The 25,336-nt window shown below is 37.8% G+C and overlaps 1 protein-coding gene across 1 annotated transcript; it reads left to right on the top strand.

Annotated features, from left to right (window-relative positions):
• Positions 1-6,355: 6,355 nt before the first annotated feature.
• On the top strand, positions 6,356-19,939 carry C11H6orf58 (chromosome 11 C6orf58 homolog). Its single transcript, XM_024552170.4, has 6 exons — positions 6,356-6,663; positions 10,562-10,648; positions 12,360-12,544; positions 13,454-13,554; positions 17,364-17,602; positions 19,531-19,939. Exons 1-6 carry the CDS (start codon positions 6,360-6,362, stop codon positions 19,644-19,646), a joined length of 1,032 nt encoding a protein of 343 aa, XP_024407938.3. The 5' UTR covers positions 6,356-6,359; the 3' UTR covers positions 19,647-19,939.
• The last annotated feature ends 5,397 nt before the right edge of the window (positions 19,940-25,336 follow it).

Consider the following 25,336-nt stretch of genomic DNA (forward strand, 5'->3'; position numbering starts at 1 on the left):
ACCTGCTGCGGACAGTGCCTGAGTGTCTGCGACGCTGTGGCTGAGACGAGACAAACTCACACTGACTACCGGACTACCAAGTCCCGTGGAGGAAAAGGGACGGCATGGCCACTCTCTCAAGGGGAGAGCGTTTTGACCCTTTCCTTGACAGGCTTTTATTGCTTTTCTGGGCAAATTACCTTGAGGATGGTCCTCATTTACTATGCACAGGTTCACTTTAGGTGGTTACATAAAACAAAGGAGAGGATGTTGCTAATTACATCAAAAAGGAAGAATATTTGCAAATGTAAAAGGAAAAGTGGTTGAACTGGTTACACTGTCCTTGGAAGATTTAGCACAGATTTTAGGAAGTTACTTTAAAGATACGCAGTAAACATTTGCTGCCTCAATTCAGGGTGAGGGAGTTTTAGCAAAAAGCAAGTCTCAAAGCAGCCTAGGTACAATGCAGGCCTGATTCCCCACGGGAGAACCTATCCATGGGCGTGGGTCCTGTGTGCCAGACCTCGCTTTCCACTGGCCTTTCCGAGTGGGAGATGGGCCCAGACCACACCAACCGGTTTCCTATACCTACCAAACACAGAGGCTTCATCCTAACATTAGAGAATGACTCCTGTGTCCCCAACCCCAAAAGGACAACAGATGTGAACCAAAGGTAAACGTGAAATACTGCTGGGAGAGCTAATGAGGCTGAACTTCCTCGGAGTACAACACAGCAGAAGGAAATCTGAGATGAAGGTAGAGCAGATACTTTTAGAAACCCTCTGGCAAACCGATCCTCAATATAAAACACAAAAGAGCAACAGAAAACTTGGAAGCCAGCCTCTGGTTCATTGAATGTAACTATAACAACAAAACAAATACCACATCCTGCTCAACTAGATTAACACAATCCCCCACCCCCACCTCCACACAAAGGTCTAAGAGAAGGGAAGGTGTGCCTATTGCCATACAAAAATGTACTTGTCTTTTTCCAGCTTCAGTGTTTTCTTGCCTTGAGATAACATAAATTTGTAGCTCAGAATTCAATATAACTTGTCTTTGTACAATGGTGGATTAATATTTATCATTCTTTTAATATGTTGGATGTTCAAAAATAGGGGGTCATAAAAAAGTCAAGGAAATAAATGTACTCCCAAGCTGCAAAGAAATTAGCACTAGATTCAGATTATGCTACAGGTGTTGAAACTATCTCATAGAATTTAAACATCTTGATCAATATGTTAAAGACTCTAATGGAAAAATGGTTAACATACAAGATCACGAATGTAATTTTAACAACGAGATAGAAACTATAAGAGATAAACAAATAAGAATGTTATAAATCTACACCATGACAGAGATGAAGAGTGACTATAACAGGCTCATCAGTATAACCATCAGTATACTTTCTTGAGGTGACACCAGAAAAATGGTGAACTTGAAAATAGGTGAATAGGTGAATAGATATTACCAAAACTTAAATGAAAAATAAATAAATAAAGAGTAGTGAGAAAGAACAGAGAAAAGATAATGGGGCCAAAGAGGTATTTGAAGTACTAATTACCTAGAATTTTCTAAAATTAATGACACATGTCCAAGTGCAAAGCCATGAAACACAGGAAACAACAAGCAGGATGCGTAAGTTAAAAAAAAATTGGCATGTATTCAAACTGTCAGAAACAAAGGACAAAGAGAAATTACTACAAGTATCCCGAGGGAAAAAAGACACATTATTTAAGTTACTCTCTAATTCGGTGAAGGAAATAGACATACAAATCCAGGAAGCACAGAGAGTCCCAAAGAAGTTGGACCCAAAGCGGACCACACCAAGACACATCATAATTAAAATGCCAAAGATTAAAGATAAACAGAGAATCTTAAAAGCAGCAAGAGAAAAGCAGATAGTTACTTTCAAAGGAGTTCCCAAAAGACTGTCAGCTGATTTCTCAAAAGAAACTCTTCAGGCTAGAGGGACTGGCAAGAAGTATTCAGAGTGATGAAAAGCAAGGACCTATGATCAAGATTATCCAGTAAAGCTATCATTTAGCATGGAAGGGCACATAAAGTGCTTCCCAGACAAGGTGAAACTAAAGGAGTTCATCATCACCAAGCCATTGTTTCATGAAATGTTAAAAGGACTTATTTAAGAAAAAGAAGATCAAAACTATGAATGTTAAAATGTCAACAAATTAACAACTATCAACAACTGAATCTAAAAAACAAACAAAACAAACAACCACAACAGGAACAGAATCATAGATGTAGAGATCAGTGGAGGGTTATCAGCTGAGAAGAGGAAGGGGAAGAATGGGGGAAAAGGTGCAGGGAATAAGAAGCATAATTGGTAAGTACAAAATAAACAAGGGCCTGTTGAGAATAGTGTAGGAAATGGAGAAGCCAAATAACTTATATGCACAACCCATAGACATGAACTAAGTGGGCAGGTGGATTGCTGGAGGGATGGGGGTACCAGGCAGAAGGGGGCAAAGGAGGGAAAATTGGGATAATGGTATTAACATAATAGATAAAATATATTTTTAAAAAAGTAAATGAGCTCTCTTGCATCCCCATCCCCATTGGTCTATGCAGAGGATACTCAGAATACATCTTATTTGCTAAAGACAAATAAAATCAAGTGCATTGAAAGGGTGTCTACTGCATGCAAAGCATGGAAGATTTGTGGACAAACTTGAGCTGATGTAAAAAGTACAATAGGGTTAAGTGGGGATGAGAAAGAGAAAGATACAATCTAACATAATGAAAAGAGCAAATAGATTATTCAAAGGGACAATGAGTTATTTCTCTGAAACAGAAGATAGATGGACAAGCTAAAAAGTTGACAGGTGACCAGGCTGTTGTGGTCTGGACTCAGTTAAGTAGACTGCAGGGTTTAATGGTAATTGCAAAATGATAATATTACTTCTTCACTGATAACTTTATAACTCTAATTTCTCTATTTGCATTAACTTCATTGTATGGTATCTTCAAAGTCTGATGATTATAATTATAGTGGTTGTGTTTATCCTATATGACATTGAAGGGAATACTCTTAAGGTTACCCCATTAAATATGATGATGACATTGGTTTTAGAAAAGAATGTCTTATAATATATATTTATATATGTACTTTCTCTAAAGATGGAATAAATTTTTTAAGACCAGAATGGGTGTGTCCTTGATCCAGAATATAACAATTTCTAGTTCTTCCCTTTTATACTAATATGTTTGGAAGTTGAATAATAAGTGATTAGAAGACTATCAGGTAAGTAAGATGATGGAGTAAAGCAGCTGAATCCTGCTGAGGGATATTTAATCTGGACCATGCCAGGAATAAACCATGTGCTCGCCCTGCTGTGAAACAGATGTTCCTAATGATGCTAGTAATTGGGCTTTCCGGATGCACTCCTTATTAATAGTGAGTCAATCACTTTCACCATGTGCAAGCAAAACCCAGATAGCAGTGGTTTAAATAAGATAGAGACCTGTTTCTGCCCCCAGGTAAAATCCAGGTGTAGAGACTCAAGGATGTCTCACGGCTCCAAGTTATTTAGGATGCAGACAATTTCAAGCTTTGCACTCTGCCATCCTCAAGATAGTGGCATCATCCTTACACGTCAAAACGGAAATTTAGCCATCTCATCCAAGATCTTAGCCACAGTGTAACAGAAGGGATAAGAAAGTGGCATGTCCTCATTTTGTTTTTTTTTTAAGGGTCATATGGGCATCATTTACACTTATGTCCCAGTGGCCAGCACTTAATAACATGCCTGCTTGTGTAAGAGATACTAGAAATACAGCTTAAATTCTGGGTGTTCATCTTCCCAACTAATATCTTAAGGGAGAAGGAAAATTGGGAATTAACCAGTTTTTGCCAACAGGTTGGGTTGGTCTGTTGCATACAAAGGCACACTTCAAGCTTCTTCCTTGCAACAGAAATTGCTATTAAACCAATCATTTATATCTTTTAAAGTACATGTTTACACATTACTCTAACGCCTAGTATATCAATTTTCATACTTTCTGTGCACTACATTAAAACTTTTTATTTAATGAGGAGGAAGCACCCTAATGTCATTGGTGATATGTTTTGCAATCAGTGTGGGCTGGGGACTCCTGGGAGGTTTCTGCTGACGAGTAGTTTTATCTGTAATTTTATAGGCCACACTGACCTATTCTTTAAGTTTTGACATAGTTGGATATCCAAAATTTAACTATTTTATGTGTTAGCTAATTTATCGATTTCCTCTACATTAACCCCCAAACAGTAGTTGAAAGCCTTTGCTTTCAAGGGAGCCCATTCCGTTATAATGAAATTGTAATCCACAGAAATTTCTTTCTTAGTTAGAAATTATACATCTGAATTTAGAGCCTATTAGACTTTGTCTTTTCCTCTAGAATCTAGAGACACATGATTCCCTATGAGAGCTAGTAGTTTTCATATTCAATAAACATACTAAATATTTTTAAAGTTTTTCTTGAGTCTTTGTGGAGAGATAAACTAGTAGGTCTCTTTTCTCTCAGGGACCCATGTTCAAACATTCTTCAGAAGGACTACTCAGCTTCAGCACGTAGATATACTTACGGCTAAGATTCTTCACAGTGGTGTAACAGATTCATAACTAAACCATAAGGAAAAAGACACAGGCAGGATCTGGAGTAATGCATGTAGAGGTTTCCTTATGCTTTCTTCTTTCCATGAAAGGTCTCATAGAGCACACTTTTCCACCTGCAATAACAGTGTAGCAACACGTGTGTGATGTTTTTACCCAGAGATTCCCACTAGACACAGTGCCCACTCTGCTTATTCAGGACTGATCATGTAGGTTTACTGAGGGGGGTGGTCAATGTACAAGAGTTCAGACTTTACAAAGAAAACAAGTATTTAGCATAAACCGTCTTGATTGCCCAGCCTAGGAACAGTGAATCACCCTTGTCACTTAACTGTAGATTAGGAACTCTGAGAGCCAAGTATATAAATGCTAGCTAAGGACCAACTTTGCAAGCAGTGTTTTTTTCTAATAGTAGCCACAAGCCTGGTATATAAATTCTTTATTCTTTTCTGTAAAGTAAATGTCCATATTTTTAAATTTCCGTTACAGAACAGACCCAAGGGGAGGTGTACGACATACTATTACTGAAAGGACCCTCCCTTCTTCTCCAGGGTCCCCCCCTCACTAGGTTCGCTTTGCCCTTCACCAGAGGAAAGACATCTCTCAATGCCAGAGATTGGTGAAAAGGAAAGGAATTATTTACTTAAAAGCCATACAGACTTAGAGCAAAGACTTAATGTCTTCATTAAAATATTAAAGTCCTTTAGAACACCCACAGATGCACACAGTCCTTCCTTCTCCTTCTGCCCTAGTCCAGAGTACCGTATCTCAGGATAGAAGTAGAAGTCCGTGGTTCAGGCTCCCAGCACCATCAGCTGTGTCACCACCACAATCTCCAGTTAATCCAGAGCCGTGTGGCACCTTCTCATGGCCCACCAGCAAGAGTCCTTTCTCCCCTTTTCTTCCCGGCAAAGTCTCTCCTGCTTCCTAAGCCGTGTGGCGACCCAAAGTCACTGGTCCTGACTCTCGCCCAAGCCCAGAGGTGTCCACTCCGACAAAGCTGCGTGTTCCTCCGCTTGGAATGGCTGCCGCGCCTGGGTTTAAATCCCAGCACCAGTCTTGCTCTGCAGCTCCAAGCTCTCATGCAGGCACTGTAACCAGGGGGAGCTGCCTCCCAGTTACATCTCGGGTGGAAGTCACTTCCATCCCCGTGGCTCAAAGCATGGCCACAGCCATTTAACATATCCATGAAACCAGTTAAAGGTTATATCTATGTTAAATGACCATGTCAGAGGTTAGCTGCACAGCTGCTGCTGTACAAAACAGCTCTGTATGGCCCTATTCCATGTGTCCCATCCCCCAACTTAGACTTGTGGGGGTGAGGACATCCTATGTGTATTATTCTAATATTTCCTGGACACCTTGAGTTCTGGACCCCATTACAAATCCCTATTTGGGCCCTCTCCCCCCCTGGCTGAACTCTATTACATTTCCAGATGAGTAAGGCAGAGATATATGTGTAGGAGTGTACTTAATTTAACAGGCATAAAATATAATGTAGATATAATAACTGTTTTCTAACTGTTTAAATATTTATTCAATCAACAATAAATTTTCAATAGCTATTAAACAAATGTCATACTATGTTATTACTGTTATTTAACAAATAAAACATCCTATTTGCATTAGAAAAACACTCATATCAGCACTCTATTGTTGTCAGTGAAAAGAACACAGTACTGATTTATTGGCAAACACAAACGAATACAGTGACTCCTTCCTCCACTTCCCAATAAAAAGCCTGCCACAACCTCCATCCCCAGCCTTGGCATGATGGCTCTCCTGTCTCCTTGGGCCTGCATACTAATTGGCTGCTTTTCTGTTTCTTTAGCAGAAGCAGCCAGTCTCTCAGATCTGTATCCCCCACTGTGGGAGGAGAGTCCTGGTCAGTTCAGTGGGTACAAGGTGGAGAATGGAAAGTACATTATTAATCCCTGGATATATCCTGAGAGAATGGGGATGTATAAAATTTTACTGACCCAGACAGCCAGGTATTTTGAAATATTTGCACCAGAAAATGAAAAAAATGTATTGTGGGGATTGCCTCTGCAGCATGGCTGGCAATACAGCACAGGTAAGAATGACTCTTGTTTCCAATCTGATGATCTACCAGCATAACCACGTAGTCACTGGGAAGTGGGGCTCTATGTAGGTCATTTCATGCGTTCGAAATTGATGTTTTCTTTTCTCTCCTGCCCCTATATAACCATTATTTTTCTCCTCCTCCATAAATCCTCCTTTAATGTGTTGCCTGTTTTGACTAGAAAATACAACGGGCATAGCTGCCAAACACAAAAGGTGTTATATCCAATCTATTGAGCATTTGAAAAATATTGATTGAACTTCTACTAGGTCCAGACCTATTCTAAGCACTGAGGTGAACAAAACAGTCAGGGGAGATACATTAAAAACAGAAGATGACATTGAATTAGTTCGAATTCCTCAGCGTTCTGATTATGATTACCTTTTGGGTGATGGCATGTAGTGATACCTTGTTCATGAGGCTGTTTCTCTGCAAATAAAGTACATGCCTGTGATCATTTAGAAGCTGTGTTTGTCCCAAAGATTCAGAATCTAAAAAATATTTTTGTTTTGGCATACAGAAGAAGCTCATGAAAAATGAGTGGTACCTCTTTGCCTCATCCATACTGATAACACCACACATAAGGAAACTAGTTCAGTTCTTAATGGAAAAAAATATATAGGGAGATCAGAGTTTATCTGAGGTCTGAGCAGCGGTCACGTGGAGCAGCTTCTGAGGTCGGCGAGCCATCCATCTTGGTAAGGGGATATCTTGAGACTCAAATCTGTTCTTACCTATGTGGCCTTCCTTGGAGTCAGAAAGAGGACGGTCCAGGAGAAATCATGAACACATTGTTCACTACAGGAGGCATGCCTGCCTCAGGGGCCTGCAGACTTGTGGTAGTTGGAAACTGAATGGGCTGGTAGAGTAGTGCCTTTCTCACTCTTTCATTATATGCACACATTAGGATGAAGCTTCAAGAAACTCATCTAGTGATGGGCTTATATGTGCCTAGCATTTTCTAAAAGCAGTGGGAGTGGGGGGGGGGGGGTGAAAGTAAATATTTCTGACAGTTTCCCTGCCATCAAAAATCTTACAACATCATTGGAACAAGAAAGATAGAACAATTAAACAGGAAATAATAAATAACAACTCTTGGACACTAGTTAAAAGTGCAGAATAAGAAAGAGAGTGCAGTGAGCTGGAGTAATCAGAAAAAATGGATTTGAACTAAGACTTGAAATGCTGACAGAATTTCACTAGGGAAGTGGAAACAAAACCTCCTAGGGTGTGGAAGACTGACCGAAAGCTGCGGTACTCAGGTCTGGATGCACGCTGAATATCACTGCTTCACTGAAAGGCTGAAGACTGCACTGCTCTGGCTGAGCTGAGATACCGAGGATGTCTCGCCAGAGCAGAGTGAAGGCGACCTGCGTGAAGTAGTGCAGAGTGAAGCCAGCAGCAGAGGAGCAGAGCTAACCTTTGAAAGAGGAGATGCCCAGCCAGAGAGGGGCGGCGCCAAAGAAGGCCCCAGTCCCAGAGCTGGTCTGCAGTCCTGCTGGCTGTTTTCACAGTGCTGCAGTAACACTGTTGAGCTCTGTGCACCGAATCAAGTTTCCTTCTTCTCCACATGCCCACAAAAACAAAACAGAACAAAACAAAGCAAAACAAAAAAACCCAACCCTCCAAAAAACCATTGCCTAGGTCCACCGTTAGAAATTCTAATCTGATTTAACAATATGAGAAGTGAAGCTAAAGGCCAGAGCCTAGAAACACCATGGCACAGGTATATGTCATTGTGTGTAGGGTGTGTGGGTGTGTTGAAAAAGAGTCAGGGAAAAGAAGGGAAGACAGAGAGAGGGAATGCAGGGAAGGATGTTGTTGGAAGGTCAACAGTGGAAGATCAAATTAAAGCAAAGTTTTTCCTGATATGTAGGAATTAATGTTATTGATACACTGGGTAAATTTAGCTTAGGGTTTGGGTTTGAAGTTTTAAGAGTTCTAAAATTTTTTAGGTTCTGGAGCAAGTATGCTTTTACTGAAAAAATTTGCATGAAGCTGGTTGAGTATTTTGGTTTAGATGGATTAAAACAAGGGTCGAGATCAAATAGTGCAGAGACAATCCAGATCTGAAATGAACAGTCTGGATGAGTGAATGTTCACGATGACGGCCAGAAAGATTCTTCAGAGAGAAAGGACAGGACATGGCTTCAGCATGGACACAGAGACCAAAGAAGAACTGAGGTTCTTGAAACGAAAGAGTACAAAATTGTATTCCTCTGAGACAAAAAGTGGTATTCCAACTGGCATCAGGGCCAGTGTACAATTTCAGCCATGTTCCATAGAGGTGAAAACAAATAGAATAGGACAGATGCTGAAGTGGGTGTTTAAAGCTGGAGAGTATTTGTTACCAACATCAGGTTGATATTTGAAGGTGTTCTGCCTGGTGACCTCTTGGAGGAAGTACATGAGGTAAAAAGGAGGTGGAGTAATGGAGAGAGGAGGCCGAAGAACCCTCAAAGAAATGGAAGAGAAGAGGTAGAGGAGGAGAGGTCTACAGACATATCTTTAATTCTAACTTTGCAGTCTGAGGATTAGTTACTTAGGAAAATTCACACTTCTGATATTCATGTAGGCTAATAGCATTGACAACTCTTTAACAATCATTGCTTTGGGGATAATTAGGTTAAGGAAAGCTGAGTGATAGAGAATAATGAAAAAAGAACTGAAGGTATAAATGGCAAAGAGATGAGCAGAACTCGCACACACACAAAGAATGAAGATGGTGACATTGTAGAGAAATGGAAGGAAAGAGAGTGGGTGAGCAGGACAAGGGCTAGAAACAAAAGGTGCAACATACTGGTCAGGAGAGTCGTGAAAGCAGCTGGAGAAGTAAGTGAGAATGAGCCCTCCATTTGCTTAGGCAGAAGCCAGAGAGAAGAGGAAGTTAACGAGAGTGGGGAGAATAAGCCGTAGAGAGGCAAGGTAACAAAACGAAACAGTAAAACAAAACATAACAAAAAACTGTACTGGGAGCACCAGTTGAAAGGGGGAAAGAAAGTATGACAGAGAATTCGAAGATGCAAAAGATAAGCACGGGAAAAATGGTACAAAATAAATTTGAAAAGTCAGAGGGGTTGAGAAAATATCAATGGTCATCGGATGAGAAGAAGAATGACTATACTCATTGAAAAACAGCTTTCGTGGGTTTTCTCACTTAACACACATGATAAAGTTAGTATCATCGGCCCCATTCTATAACTAAGCTTTTAGTGGGAAGTTCTTTATCAAAGGTAAACCGAGTAAATGACAGAGCAGGATTTGGTTTGCCTGTAGGCCTCTTTTAATCTGTGTGCCTATACCTCCTTAATTTTGAGGGGAAGAAGGGAAGGAAGTAGAAGAGAGAATAATTACAAAATTCAGTAATATTCAAGACAGATAATTCAAAAGTAGAAATTTGTGGTGCTACTAGAGACAGGAAAAAATAATTGGTTCAGAGCACAGAAATGAAGGACAAAGAGTGACAGGAAGATAAATACCAGCCATCAGAAGATAAATGTTTGAACAGTCTGACGGGAGCCAGATGGGAGGGGGTTTGGGAGCCTGATGTAGGGGGTGAAGTGATTGAGAAGTACAAATCAGCAGTTAAAAATAGTCACGGGGGCACGGCATAAGGGATGTAGCCAGTACAGCTGTAATAACTATGTGTGATGTCAGGTGGGTACTAGATTTACGGGGAGGATCACTTCTTAAATTATATAAATGTCTAACCACTCACTATGTTGTACACCTGTAGCTAACATCGTATTGAGTATCAACTGTAATTGAAACATAAAAATCATTTTAAAAATTTTGTTCATTCTTGCAAAAGAATACACCTAATTAAGTGACAATTATTACCAGTTCCAAAATGTGCATCATAAATAATGTGTGCATCCCCCTCTCCTAGGTCGATTAGCTGATCCCAGCCAGAAGACAGACTGTGGCTATGGATCTGGAGATCCGTTGTGCATCTCTGTGGACAGTTGGTGGGCTGGTAGGTTCATTGAAATAGCAAAATAGATAGCAGCCTTTCTCTCCAAACTGTGTTCAACATTAAGTTCTAGGCACAGAGACAAAACTAAAGTGGTACCATTCCTTTGTTAAAAGGAATCTACTTCCTCATGCACCTTTATGTGGCCTTTTGTCACATTCTAGGATTTAACAGCCACAGGGCAATGATGATTCCTTAGGACATATTCCGCTTTTCGCAGAGGGACTGAAACAAGTTGCTGCAAAGGACGAAAGCCTCTGCCAGACCGGCACTGACAGTTAGGTGGTCTGCGGGATGAATGAAAATGAGAAATGAGGGAACAAGAAAATAATACTTTTGCTCATTTTGTTCAGAGCAGGGGTGTTTAACTTTTAAATGGGTAAACACAGATTAGTCCATCGCAAATTATTTTATCAATCAATAATCTAAGGCTTTAGTCAAATATGAAATACTAAAGTAGTCCTAAGGCATTTTCTAATTCTTTGAATTTATTTTGTGATTTACTAATGAAAGTAACTTACACACAATTTCTTAGGATATTTCTCAATAATTAGGAACAAAATCACTTTAAAGTTCACTTTTTTGGAGTCACACTTATCATATACATCTTTACAAATTTTTTTTAATATGACATTGATCGTTTCTTCTCAAACATCAACATGCAGTCATGGCCACATGTCGAAAGTCAAATTTCTCCCCCCCCCCCCCCCAAATCAATGCATGGCTTTTATTTCATCTGTAAAAGATCACAGATAAGTCTCAGGTATCATCTGGCATTTTGCTGTTGCTGTAGCTGGGCCTGAGTTCGACATTGATGTAATTGAAGTCTGTTTGCAGGGTGCCCCTGGTCCCCTTCACAATAACTATGTGTCCCTTCAGAGCGATGTGGACCTTATTTTGAATGTGGACAGCCTGATTGCCAAGAATGGTCTTCATCCTCACACTAGATGTGGAAAAAGGGCTAGAATCAAGTTTCGTTTTTCTCAGATTGACTCAGTAGTTTGGAGTATCAGCCTGCTGCACTGGGGCATTGGATGGCATTCACAAATGTGTGTGCATGATAAAAATTGTCTGAATCACCAGTGGGGGTCAGTGCAAGTTCTGAGCCGACTATAGTATAATGTCTCAATCTGCTGGAATAGGTAGCTTATATGTAGAAGGAAAAAAATTAATTCATTGTCAATTTAAATATCCAAAAATCTATTGTCAACACGTATCCAAAATTTTTCCTTAAAGGCTTCATGTAATACAAGGACTTTGTGATATCATAGTGGTACATTGAACTTGGTTAAATAAAATGCAAAATATCAATGCAATAACCACATATAAAATATTTTAGATAAAAAAGCCACATTTCATGGTAAAATCTCAGTTAGAGGTATAATATTTTTCTGTGCACAAGTAGATACCTATCTTCCTTTTACACCTAATGGTTTGAAAATGTCTATTACCAAATCCATTAAAATTACTTTTTTGTTTTAAAATATTATAATCAACTACTTTAACTTACATTTATTTATGAGTGTAGGGATATGAATATAAGCATGTTATATTTATATATATAATCCTTGTGAAGATTTTTAGTTTTTTGCAGTGATTGTTTTATATATTTCTGGTTCTGTGAGTTTTGCTTAATGGTTTACAGATTACTTAAAAATGTCCTCTATCACATTTGTTAGTGCTTGTGGTGATAATATATATTTTACTCTTACAGACATAAATTACTTCCTCTGTGCGTTACCCTTCTTTGCTGCGGTTGATTCTGGAATAATGGGGATATCATCAGACCAAGTCATACTTTTGCCACCACCCAAGGATCAGAGAAAGTTTTGTGTTAATGTTTCTACTTGTCAGTCATCCTTTCCTAGGACAATGAGACAGTGGAATACCTTCTACAAGGTTCTTTTTTATATTTGTAATTTATTCTTTTAGGAGGTGGTAAGATCATTTCTTTTTTTGCATAATGCTTTGGTTTAGGTTTTTGTGTGTATTATGCAGTATTTTCCTAAGTATAAAAATGTAAGTTTTTATGTAAGTTATATTAATATTGTTACATTGCAGCAGGGCATTACATGTCATTAACATCCTCTGAACCAATAAAGCATTGATACAAAATCTATCCACTCATCTCATAAATAAATTATATGTAAATGTGAGAGCACCCAGGTATCTCACTGAATGAGACTGTTCTGGCTAATTGGAACTTCAGGTCAACCACAGGCTAACTCTTGAGAGGAATTTGATTATGGAGTTTGTCTGCAAATAGTCCATTGGCTTATTTAAACTGCATCAATAAACGATCACATAGAGGTAGAACTAACTGTTATGGGGCAATGAAAACCAACTATTCAATGACCAATAAAAAATACATTGGTTAAACATAGACATGGACCCAGATCAAAGCCGAAAACATAGATTTTCTAGCTCTATAGTTTTAGTTCAGCAGTTTAGATAGGCTTAAATGAAATATTCTAATAATTTTACACTTTTCTTAAACTTTAACTTTTGTGATAATTTCAACTGTAACAGCAGAGAAAAAATGATAAACAATAAAAAGTCCTGACTGTTGGGACAATATTTGCAGTTCATTTCCTATAGATGCATTCAATATTAATACTAATAATAGATAACTATTATAGTCTTTCCAGAGTGTTAGTTACTGATGACTTATGCAAATTAATTTTTAGAAACAAAATTCTCCTATTATGTAGGAAATTGCTAAATTGTCCATTTGAACAAGATTCAATTGTAGGGACAGAAAGTGCTATATTTGCTCAAACATGAATTAATGTCTCCTCTTCACAACAGCACGTGCAGTCACCTTTCAGTAGCTTTGAGGACCTGCTGAAATACTTGTGGGATGCACACACCCTAACCTTGCATGATGTTTTCAAATCATTTGATCACAGGTAAGAATGGATCCCAAATCATTTTTAGTGAATATGGCAAATAATTTGGGGGTTGATTTATGGTTTTTTATTCTTCTTCTAATGTTACTGTCAGTCCTCCCGTTAAATAATATATCTAATCACTGAGGTATTTATTGATGAGGTGTAAATATTTTAGTATGATCAGAGTCAAAAAGGGTTTTATGAAGAAGGGGCACAAATTTGAGAAGAAAAATCTCATACCAACCAACCAACAAATAAAACATGCAACCAATTTCTCTATTATAGAAAAGAAATTTTATTCATGATTTTGATCATAGATACACAATATGATAGGTACATACTTGGCAGGAGCAGGGAGGATCAACCAGCATACAGTAGCACACAAAATAGCCTGGAAAATTATCAAGTCACTCCACATGTAAACCTGGTGGTATTACATACCCAGATGTAAAGGTGTAAGAAGAATTCGTGTTTAGATTATGCTGACACTGTATTAGTCAGGGTTTTCCAGAGAAATAGATGCAGTAGGAAAGAGAGAGAAGGAGCGATTATAAGAAATTAACTCCCTAACTCTTATAATTATGGAGGTTGGCAAGTCCATAATCTGTAAAGCCAATGTCCAGCTTTAGTTCAAAGGCTGGCACCTGCTATAGAACCAGGAAGAACCTGTGCCCCCACTTGAAGGCCATCAGCTAAGGGAATTTTCTCTTACTCAAAGTAAGGTTAGCATTTTCTTCCATTTCCAACAGTCAACTTATTGAAAGCGGCCCATCAACATTGTGGAGGGCAATCTGCTTTTCTCAGTCTACTGTTTTAAATATAAATATCTTCCAAAAACACTCTCACAGAAACACCCAGATTATGTTTGGCCAAATAGCTGGCTATGCCGTGGTACAGTCAACCATCACAGATACTATTTAGAGGTGGAATCAACCACTAAAAATGAGGTGTATAGAAATTTGGGTATGGTAAAAAAAAAAAAAAAAACAAACCAAAACAAAACAAACAAGAACAACAAAAAAATCAAGGACCATTGGTAATGTATAAGTAATTGTGTAAATCTAGGCAGGAATGTTGGAGTGCCTCCTATTTCACTGGTGGTTGTTTCTCTTGTGGACTTCATCATCCAGTAAGGTAAATAATTAACTTGATTAGCAGATTCACAAAACATTTTCTCCTCTACCTGTTACTATGGCTTGGACGACTTAGTTAACCTGGGCAACAGGGCTCTTCTCCCTTGGCAGTGTGAGTCATATGACTTGTGGCTGCAGACACCTTAACTGCTTTTAAGAACAAAAGCTTTCAATGAATTCATGTCACTTATAACTTCAAAAAAAGAGCTCTGCCAAATAGAATTCTTCTGATACCTTATGCTGATGGAAGGTGAATTGTTTAAGGATTTTTAAGGTGGAAGATTTCAAATGCTTGCTTATTGCCTTCTGATTTGTCCTACATTTTTCTTTGAGTTCTTTTAGACTATTATTTATTCCTTAAAAAATGTATGAATGTAGAAGTTAACATCTTGTGCTTCGGAGTCAAACAGATTTGATTCCTGCAGCCTGGGGATCCCAACAGTGTTAAACTAAGTCTCACCATCTTTAAACCTGTAATAATAATTTTACACACTACACAGAGTAGTTTTGAGGATTAGTTGAGGAATCCATGCATTGTGCTTATCATACCTCTGGCACATGGGAAGCACTGAATACAAATTATCTATTATCATCAAGACAAGAAGTGGTAGAGGGAACTAGAAAAGAACATAAGCTGTAAAGCCATATCTCCAGGATTTAAATCCTGTCTCTGCACTTTATTAGGGGTATTTCATCCAGTTTTTTCTAACAAGAATATAGTACAACTGACGATCACTAAACCTCAGTGCCACACAATAGTATTCGTTTATAGCTTAAACGTCTGAGGTTAGCTGGGCAGGTCTCCTGACATCTCCTAGGCTCGCCTCATGTTGGTTGATTTTCGTTGGCTCCACAGGGCTGAGTGGGGAAGCTCAGCTCTGCTCCACTTTTCTCTTATCCTCCATGCGGCAAGCTTAGCTCTTTTCTAGGGTGTTGACAGAATGGCAAGAGAGAGAAAGCAAGTTGTGAAAACTTATTTCAAACATATGCTGTGTCAACTTGGTTAATATCCTATTGGTCAATTCAAATCCTATGGCTGAGCCAATGGCAGGGAATTATGCTGCTCTCCTTCCTCCCCACCCCCCACTGTAGCGGGGAAGGAGAAATGGAAAGTTCCATACCAAAATACAGGGACACAGAGTGTGTTGAGAAATGGGGGCCATATGTGCAATCTGCAGATGCTGGGGCACTTCCTTAATCCCATGTGTTACTTTCTTTAGGTAAAAAATATACTAGTATTTTTTATTTACATAAAACTGCTGAACTCTGTGTAGTCTATATAACTTAAATAAAACTCTCTGGTCTTAGAGTATGAGGTGGGCTTAGAGTATGCATATATATAATTAAAGTCAAACTTTTAAGATATATTTTTATATTTTTACTTGATCACATCTCAACTGACATTAGGTAAACTGTTCAGTTATATATTCGATTAAATCATCTGTAAGACTTGTGTTGAATTACACTTCTGCTCATATGATTTCTGTGTCTTGAACCTGGGGTGCTCTCATGTCTTTCTTCACAGTTTGTTTAATTTATTGCTCATAAGGCTTTGAGGCCATAGCTCAAAATCCTTGTGAATTCACATATCTTTTTGTTTTTATTTCATAGTCAGCTGTGATCTGAGTAAGATAGTTGACTGTGAGTCTAGGCCACAGTTTTCTTTCATCAAGGGTTCACTGACCCCATTCTCCTACTTCTGGATGTTGGGGTCAGGGAGGAACCTACAAGCATGGGAACCAAACACAGCAAGATCTCACCTGCGGGTTATGTTATAGTCCCTTTAACATCAGGAAACATAATGTAAGCATTTTTTATTTGATGAACCCAACATATGTGATATGGAAACAGAAGTGAGAATATATTTTAATGTGAAAAACAAACTTTAAATATATGAATGACACAGTACCATGGGAATATTGAAGAGGAGGAGAGCCAATTCTGTCTCAGGTGTTCTGGAAAACTGTGAAGGAGGTGACATCAAGGATGACACTTGAAAGAAAATGTAGCTGGTGGGCGAAGCAGAGAGTAGACAATATTTTAAGAAGAATGAGTCTGTTATAAAAAGAACTGCAAGTTATTCAGCATGTTTAGACAGCTAATGGAGGCAGGAACTATGAATTACATACTTATAATTATTTACTGTACCCTTATCCTTACCACGGTAATAATTTGTCCCCCAAATATGTGAGAAAAATTGGTTTCCTAGAAGACTTCATCCATGTAGGAAAAGTCCATGTATTTAGAAAATTAGACAAGAAAAACACACAGCTATTTTTCTAGGATGCTCAATATTTTAGGGGCCTCCTGACTTTAGGAAATCAATAGTTACAAAGAATGCCTGAATCTAGCAAAAATGCTGTCTTGGAAACTTTAACTTTATTCTGTATATTTCTAAACAGTATCACTTAGTAATAGTGTAATACCTGCTTATTATATAATATGTAAATATAAATCTTGTTGAAAGTGACAAAAATTCCAAATGTTAACAAAGATTGAATAGTCCTTTCCAAATTAAAAAATTTAACTAACTATATTTGTACTTTCAAAGGTAGGAACTCAAGCCATTATATTCTGAAACTAAGAATTACATTCTTAGTTTGTTGACAGAGGATAATTTTTTTTCTGGAAAATACTAGGCTAAAATTCTGAGTGTGCTAATTATAATTGCACATATATCCACTGTTCTTTTAGGTTGGAGTATTATTCTAAACCAGAAGCAGATTTTGCAAGAATATGGTCTGTGAATGTGGAGTATATAGCTGCACTACAGTTACCTACAAACTTGATCAGAATACATGAATTCGGCAAGGGTATGCCCCCACGAGTGCTTGTGCATGGGGATAGGGCCCCCTCCATCAGTGACTTCAGCACACGTCAAAACGTAGTTCTGCTTGGTCTAAGTCTTGTTCGAGATGTGCATGACTGGACAGGTAAGGACATTTTAAAAATACCTTAAAGAAAATCAGTATTGCACTGAGTTTTAAAGGAAGAAATAATGATCATATCAGAGATATATGTGTGTTGTATGTATATATATATAAATATATATATATATGTTTACAATCATAACACATGCTTTCAAAGAAAGTCATGATTTCCCATTGGCATCTATTTTACACATTTTGATCCTTCCACTCATGGTCTGTCATTTCTCATGGGTTCTTATTGACCCATGAAGCTACCAGACTATGTAAAGCTTTGTAAGTTTAAGTAATTCCCAAGCTAGTGAATGATCCAGCAAATTTGCATCTTGTCAGTATTAATTTAAAGCCTATCCTCTTTCTCCCTATCAAATCTCCCTGCACCCTGAAATCTGTACTCTGGGATAGTTTAGAATATGGTGTCAGCATTTTGCTATTGGTAGGTGTGTCAAGGTAGGACTGACTCAGTGTTATCAAATTTAAAAATGTTAAGCTAACCTATCTAGTCTAGGTAAAAAGAAGAAAAAAACAGCTATTCTTGGGTCTTAAGGTGTTAGTAGATTAGATCTAGCCAACTGAGAAACATGAAAGAAATGCCCTCACGCACCAGTCAGGTAGGATGCTACAGCCACGTGGGGAAGAGTAAAGGATGTTCATGAACATTAAAGGGAAATTAAGCATTATCCTCCCATCCCCAGAGTCTAGGGAGAAAAAAATGTAGACCTGGGACCCAGTGTTCTGGATATTTCTGAACTGCTACCTCTTGTATATTAACAGATATAACCGGAAATATTTTTTTGCTTCAAAAATTGCTTTTAAAACTCTTATTTATTATTTACTTAAAACACATTTTAATTGCTGTGCTTTTCCTGATGTATTTAAAAGTATGTTTAACACATTTAAACTTTTAAAGTCTAAGTATATAAACACATGAAATAAAAATAAAAAGTCTTATATTCTCCCTTCAATCACATCGTTAGTCATTCACCCATTTTTAAAAAATCTGTCTTTGGTCAAAATTTCTAGATTTGTATTTTTATATATAGGACAATGAAAATAAATGAATAAATAAAACCTGTGCTGTTAACACAAATAAAATCATACACACTACTCTGGACTACACATTTTTAACTGAAAAAAATTTTAGAGCTTTTTCTATATCAAGATATATTAATCCAACTATTTTACTTAAAGTATATATAGTATTTTATTTAATGACTTTATCATAACCAGAGATCATTTTATGGTATAAGGTATTGGCAATAAAACAAAAATTGCATTTTATGCATACTTTTTGGGCATAAGTTATTATTTTAACATAAATTTGTAGGAAGGAAATGAATTAAAATCAATGGATCATATACTGCAAAATGGTACTCAAAAGAATGTTCAGGAGTTTAAATTTTTTTTCCATAAAACTGTGAATTCAGGTTCCTGCTTTTGTCCAGCCCCTATCATATGGACAGTTTCTATAATTTGTGCTAGCGTGTTATGTAGAAAATGTTACTTCACTATTATCTGGTGAGTTATCTCATTTTTCTCATCGATTTTTATGTGAAGAGCTGGTCAATTAATTTTAAATTTAAAAACCATGTGTGCCTAGACACAGACAACTGTGTGGTGATAACCAGAGGGAGAGATGGGTGGCAGGTGAGTGGAGGGGGCAAAAGGAGTAAAAAACGGAGACAAAGAGACTTTGCCTGGAGCAACCGGCGCACAGCACAGTGAGCAGACTGTGCGCTGTTATGTTGTGCTTTTGAAACCTGTGCGGTTTTGGGAACTAATGTCACCCCAATAAACTCCATAAAAAATTATGCGTCAATCATCCTGTAATGAACATATAATATCTGTGTGCAAAATACACATAATTTAAATTAAAATAAACATTTTAACAGTTGGGCTTAAGTTTACATGTAAAAATTTTATAACTTTTTCAGGTTCATTATCTTTGACAATATGGAAAATGTTAATGAAGACACAAATCGCAAGACAGCTAGCTCTGGAGTTTTTAGAAATGATTTTTGAAAGCCTTGATTCAACATTTCAGGAGTAATGAATCAGTTAACAGTAGCCATTTTTAATTTGTTGCACACGGCAATTTCAAATTTTAACTGGATCGTCAGCATAGAGTTTTCCTGCTTCTGTTGTTTTAGATTTATGCTCATTTGTTAGGATTTTGAACATGTACTCCTAACTATAAATTCAAATTTTGTTCTGATTATTTTGCTCAATTAATAATTGTTGATTTTTTGATTCATCCATATATAACTTTGAGCATCTAAAGAAGTTTTGTGTTAAGCTATTATAAATCCTTGATAAAATAATAAACAGATATTGAACCTGCAATGGCTTTTTTGTTATCTTATGTAATCTACTTTCATGAAATTTAGAGCAATATCTTTCTGATTTACAACCCAAATCCAGAACATTAAAAAAAATACTGTCAATTAAAATTTTAAAATTCTTAAAACTGAACTGACAAGCAGAATACCTAACTGATTTGTCTTTTTGTGCGTGTGTGCATTTTCACGGATCTCAAGTTTATAGCAATCACTTACTCCTTCTACTCCTCAGTCCACACATGATAAAGAATGGTTAAGAGTGAAAGCTGCTCTCTGTTAGGAGAGAAACGTACTGGCCAGAAGGGGTAACTCCCAGAGCTGACATACGAAGGTTTCCCAGAACTTTATCCCAGGCTAATTCTACCCTCTGACTTCTGGGGGAAAAAAAATAGATACATTGGCTTGAATAATATGGGCACTGGAATAGGAAGGCATAGTTTAAATCTCAGTTCTATTTTTTTCCAGAGTGAACTTGGACAATTTTTCTAGCCCCCTCCATGCCTCAGCTTAGTTATTGTTAAAATGAAGATTATACAACCCAGTTCCAGAATTATTTTGAGAAGGCAATAAAAACATAAAATCAAGTGACTAGGACTCTTCCCAATGAATCATATGGATTTACAAAAAGTAGCAATTGTCACAATAATTTTGCTCAGAGAAGGAAGACACCTGTTGTAATGTTGGGGCAGTGAAAACATCTTTGATGATCCAAGACCATGAATAAGTTTTTACTGAATGCAAAAGACATGGACAATTTTTTGGTAACTGTATTCAACAAAGGCAGTGTAGTAAACTTCCTCCCTAAATCTTCTTCCTGAATGATGTGAAATTAACTACACATCTATGATATGTCTATACAAAACCAAATTCTCACATTACTTGAAGATGGATGATACTAAAAAGGCAAAATGCTCTCAGTAAAAAGAGAAAAAATCAATAAGTAGCAGTGCCCAGTAATACAGATTTTGACCCCATTCTGGTGTCAGGGAAGAAGAAACTTCAGCCCCCGCCCTTTAGTTCTCACAGCTGTACTTGCTTAATGAAATAACAACTTTAATATGTGCATCCAGGAAATCACGATATGATACAATACTCAGGTCATAAAATAAGGCTCAAAGAAGTGATCAAACTAGGGTCTTTTTAGAATTTTAATGGTTTTATTTGTATAAAATCATTCAAAAATATTTAACTAAATTTTCAAAAATTGAAAACATCTGTTTTATTTATATAACTTCTTTTTTATTAAATACTTTTAAATTTTATTGTTATTCAAGTACAGTTTTCTGCCTTTTGCCCCCACCACGCCCCACGCCCCAGCCATCCCCACCTCCCTCCCTTGATGCCACCCCACCTTGTTTTTGTCCCTGTGTCCTTTATAGTTGTTCCTGAAAACCCGTCACCCTTTGCCCCCTAATCCCCTCCCACCTCCCCTCTGGTTACTGTCTGTTTGTTCTTAATTTCAGTGTCTCTGGTTATATTTTGCTTGCTTGTTTGTTTTGTTGATTAGGCTCCAGTTAGAGCGATCATATGGTGTTTGTCTTTTACCGCCTGGCTTATTTCACTTAGCATAATGCTTTCCAGTTCCATCCATGCTGTCCCAAAGGGTAGGAGCTTTTTAGACAAGAAACAATACATTTGTGAGAAACTGACAGGGCAAAGAGAGTTAGTGCTCATTTGAAAGGAACCTAAGCAAGGCTTAGGCTTAGGTAGTAAATTAGTGAAGGTGTAACAAGGTTTATTTATGCAGGCTTTTCCAACTCTGGATTTATAACTCTTGCAATAAGGTCATCTCTCAGCCCATGGGAGTAGGGAGGGTACGTATCACAGGGAGATTTATTTCCTGCATTTAGAGAGACAGAGCAGAGCTGGAGCACTCCTCCCACTCCAGCTGCTTCTCAAATCATTTTATTTTTTTCACATGTTTTACTGTATTTATTATATTTTCCAAGAAGTGAAAATGTGCAATCTCTTACATATCTGCCTACAGGCAAGACGGTTAAGACATTTCTGTTCCACTAGAAATACCCTCACTGATTTTGAAGGCACCCAAACACTGGTCTCCCTTCTAGAATTTCACCTATTAAGGCTCTTCCCCCATCCCTCACCAATTCCAATATCCTTTAGGTGGCATATTTCTTGGAAGCCAATTTTGTCTTTTTTTTTATGAATGCCATCTGGCCTGGTGATATCTTTTATTTAATTTCTTTTATTTTTTTGGTTTAGTTTATCAGTTTATTTTTATTTTATTTTTTAAATTGTTCAATTACAGTTGTCCCCATTTTCTCCCCATTACTCTCCCTTGCCCCACCCACCCCTGCCTCCCACATTCAATCCACCCCCTCCCAACCCCCGCATTGTTTTTGTCCATGGGTCCCAGTTTGAATGAATCAATGTGCCGGTGGTGGGATATCTTGGGGCCCTGGGCCCCAAAACCAGCAAGCAAAGGTGACCAAGAAAAACTGTCATTTGACCCAGCCTGATCCTGGAGCCTAATCCTGGGCTATCAACATCACAGGACGTGTGGGGGTTTGAGGACTAGATCTGAAATAATGTAACAGCTCCCATTCAAACCATGTGAACAGAGAGGAGAGAGGGCCCTTCTCGAAAAGAAGGATGTTGTTGACTCAGAAGTGCCAGCAAATAAGCCATGTGAGTACACTGTATATGGAGAGATTTCAAGGGAAATAAAGGTCTTTCTACTTCTCTAAAGTTGGTCTATTATATGCTTGAATTTGGGGCATTCCATTTTAGTGACTCATTCTTTTTTTTTAATTTAAGGCAGCATCCATATTAAAACAAAACGATACTCTTCTTGGGGGAATGTGCAGCACCTGTAGTTGCCTGCTAACAGTTACCCTATTTCACCCCTTTGCCTTGCTGGCAGAATCGACCTGTCTCCCCAGAAGCTGGTAACATCCCCAGAACCTACCACCGTTTCTGGTATGTGGTAGGCCCTCAAGAAATGTTGAATACGGAGTAGTTAATACGGATTGAGTGTAAAGAGCCCCAGCACAGCACACTGAGAAGCTCTTTGACTGGTGTTAAGGTCCACATAGTCATCATAGTACAGAGTAGCAAAGGTCTTAGTTCAGTCTCAGTTGTGCACTTTGGAAAGTTAAAATTTGGAGAACATACATACATACACAGATTTTTTATATCAGTGTCATGTAGAGTGAGTACCTGGAAAATAATTATAATAGCTAACTTATAAAGTAGCGAGGACTTGCCTAAATGCTTAAATATAGTTACTCACTAACTCGTTACAACCCTTATGAGCTAGGTAGGTACTTATTATTCCCATTTCATAGATAAGGAAACAAGGTACAGGGAAATAAGTGACTTGTCTAAGGTCACTCACTATAGTATTATTGGATGAGTGCTGTGGAAGTCATTGAATAAATATTAATTGTAGCATTAATATTAATTAATTATAATTAGACCTGCAATTATTAAGATGTCATTTGGAAAGAACCTGAAAGAAACAGAGCAGCAATGAAAGGGCAATAACTATATTTAATAGGTTTTATATACCATCTAGTGGTGATCTAGAGAAGTCCATCACTGTACAGGTTTCACTCTGTAAAATCTAAGGAAGTTTTATTTTTCCATAATGATCTTTAATCAGCATCATAAAGGCAATGCATCTATAATCACGTATTTACAGAGTTTACAGGCCCAGTAAGAGAAGAGCATACATTTAAAGGGTTATTTCCATCGATAGTCAAGAATCCAGCTTTCTAGTGCTGATGTTAACAATAACCGAGATTTAAAAAATGTGGAGTGAATTCTCTTGCAGAAACCAATTGTTTATGCTCTCAGACGCAGTATGGAACAAGCTAGATGTTGCGGTTTGTGACAGACAGCAGTAAGACAGATGGTCTTCTTTCGGGGAATAATTGTTTGCTACAACAAATGAATTAAAAGGCAAGTGAGCACGAGGCGCCTTTCCTGAGGACGTGCTCACTTACCCCAGAGGCCGGCACTGCAGCTGCTCTGCACTTTGCTGCAGGGCTGCAGAGGGAGCCACGGGGGGCAGAGCTGACCAGTCAGCCTGGCTCTGAATTCCCATGTCCACTCCGGTCCCACCCATTTGGATATAATACAGCCATGCTGTTCCCTTTATAAAGGTGTGATGTGCAACAGCAAGATTCTAGCATCTATCATTTCCACATAACGCAGTATAAAACTGTATATAAGACATTGACCATGGACTTGGAATATATTGGTCAACATCATTTTACGAATTTTAGTACAAACACACTCCTATCGCAGAAATAATATTTTATGCTGCATGTGATCAATCAATTTGTCACTGGAGCACTAGACATGCACCACGATCTTGTACAGATCTTTAGAGAATTCCTCATATTATGTTCTAGAAGCCGAAAATCTGGCTGATATTCAGAAATCACCAGTTACTTGATGAGATCTTTTAAGTCTTTATATTATCAGCAGGGAAAAAAATTACAAGAACATTGGTAACTTCTACATGGACTTCTCTTTCCCTGAGTAATCCATGATGTGTGAGCATATTATTTTATCCTTTCCTGGTGAAAAAGAGCTGCTACACTAGTTTGTAAAAATTAGGGTCATTAACAGTTTCTGTTTTAAATGCTAGTACAAGAACAGACTTTTTTGACATAGGTAAATTAAAGGCTAATTAATGCAACTGATTAAGTGGTAAGATTTAAAATTTGATATCTTTTGAACATAAATCTCATTTATGTGAAAGGAAAGTTGAAATTTTTTAAAAAGTACTTTAAGTAATATGTCATTATTATATTTTAGATTTGGTATAAATGTGTGGATAATAACATATCTTCTTAAATATATCTATAATATTACAGAATTTTACCTGGCAGCCTTGCAGTCATTTAAAATGTAATACCTTAATAAAAATTATGAAAATATTTTCATGGGATACACAAAGCAGCAGCTTCTGAAATATCTTCATCTCTACCTCATTCCCTCCTTCAAAGGAAATTTAGACATGACCAAGGAATTGCCTGGGATTCATCAAAAATCAACATTCATCTATACATTCAGGGCTCAAGACCTTGGGGAGCCTGAAAGAGTGGCATTTGGTCATGTTCCTCTGATTGAGGGAAGTGTACTGCTGAGCCTTCCATACCCAAGTAGGATGCAGAATTCTTGGTCATCTTATGAACCATAGCCTTGAACATTAAAATGGAGTGAACACTATTATTCACTAATTCTTCATGGTAAGATATACTTAGTCTGCTCTTGGCAGGGAAAAGGAAGAGTTTTGCAAACTATTCAGGGACCTTGAGAATAAGCATGCTCAGGTGTGGTCAGAACAAGATCCCAGTAGGGGTGTTTAAGGGCTGGGGAATGTCTGCTCATTTTCACCACAGCGTCAGGGTCCCCCTCCAACTCTCGT

This window comes from Desmodus rotundus, chromosome 11 (assembly GCF_022682495.2).
Source record: "Desmodus rotundus isolate HL8 chromosome 11, HLdesRot8A.1, whole genome shotgun sequence".
NCBI lineage: Eukaryota > Metazoa > Chordata > Mammalia > Chiroptera > Phyllostomidae > Desmodus > Desmodus rotundus.

Coding starts and splice junctions, on each gene's coding strand:
- C11H6orf58 (XM_024552170.4), top strand. CDS start 6,360: ATGATGGCTCTCCTGTCTCCTTGGGCCTGCATACTAATTGGCTGCTTT. Junction 10,649..12,359: donor TGTGGACAGTTGGTGGGCTG/GTAGGTTCATTG, acceptor TTACTCTTACAG/ACATAAATTACTTCCTCTGT. Junction 12,545..13,453: donor AGTGGAATACCTTCTACAAG/GTTCTTTTTTAT, acceptor TCTTCACAACAG/CACGTGCAGTCACCTTTCAG.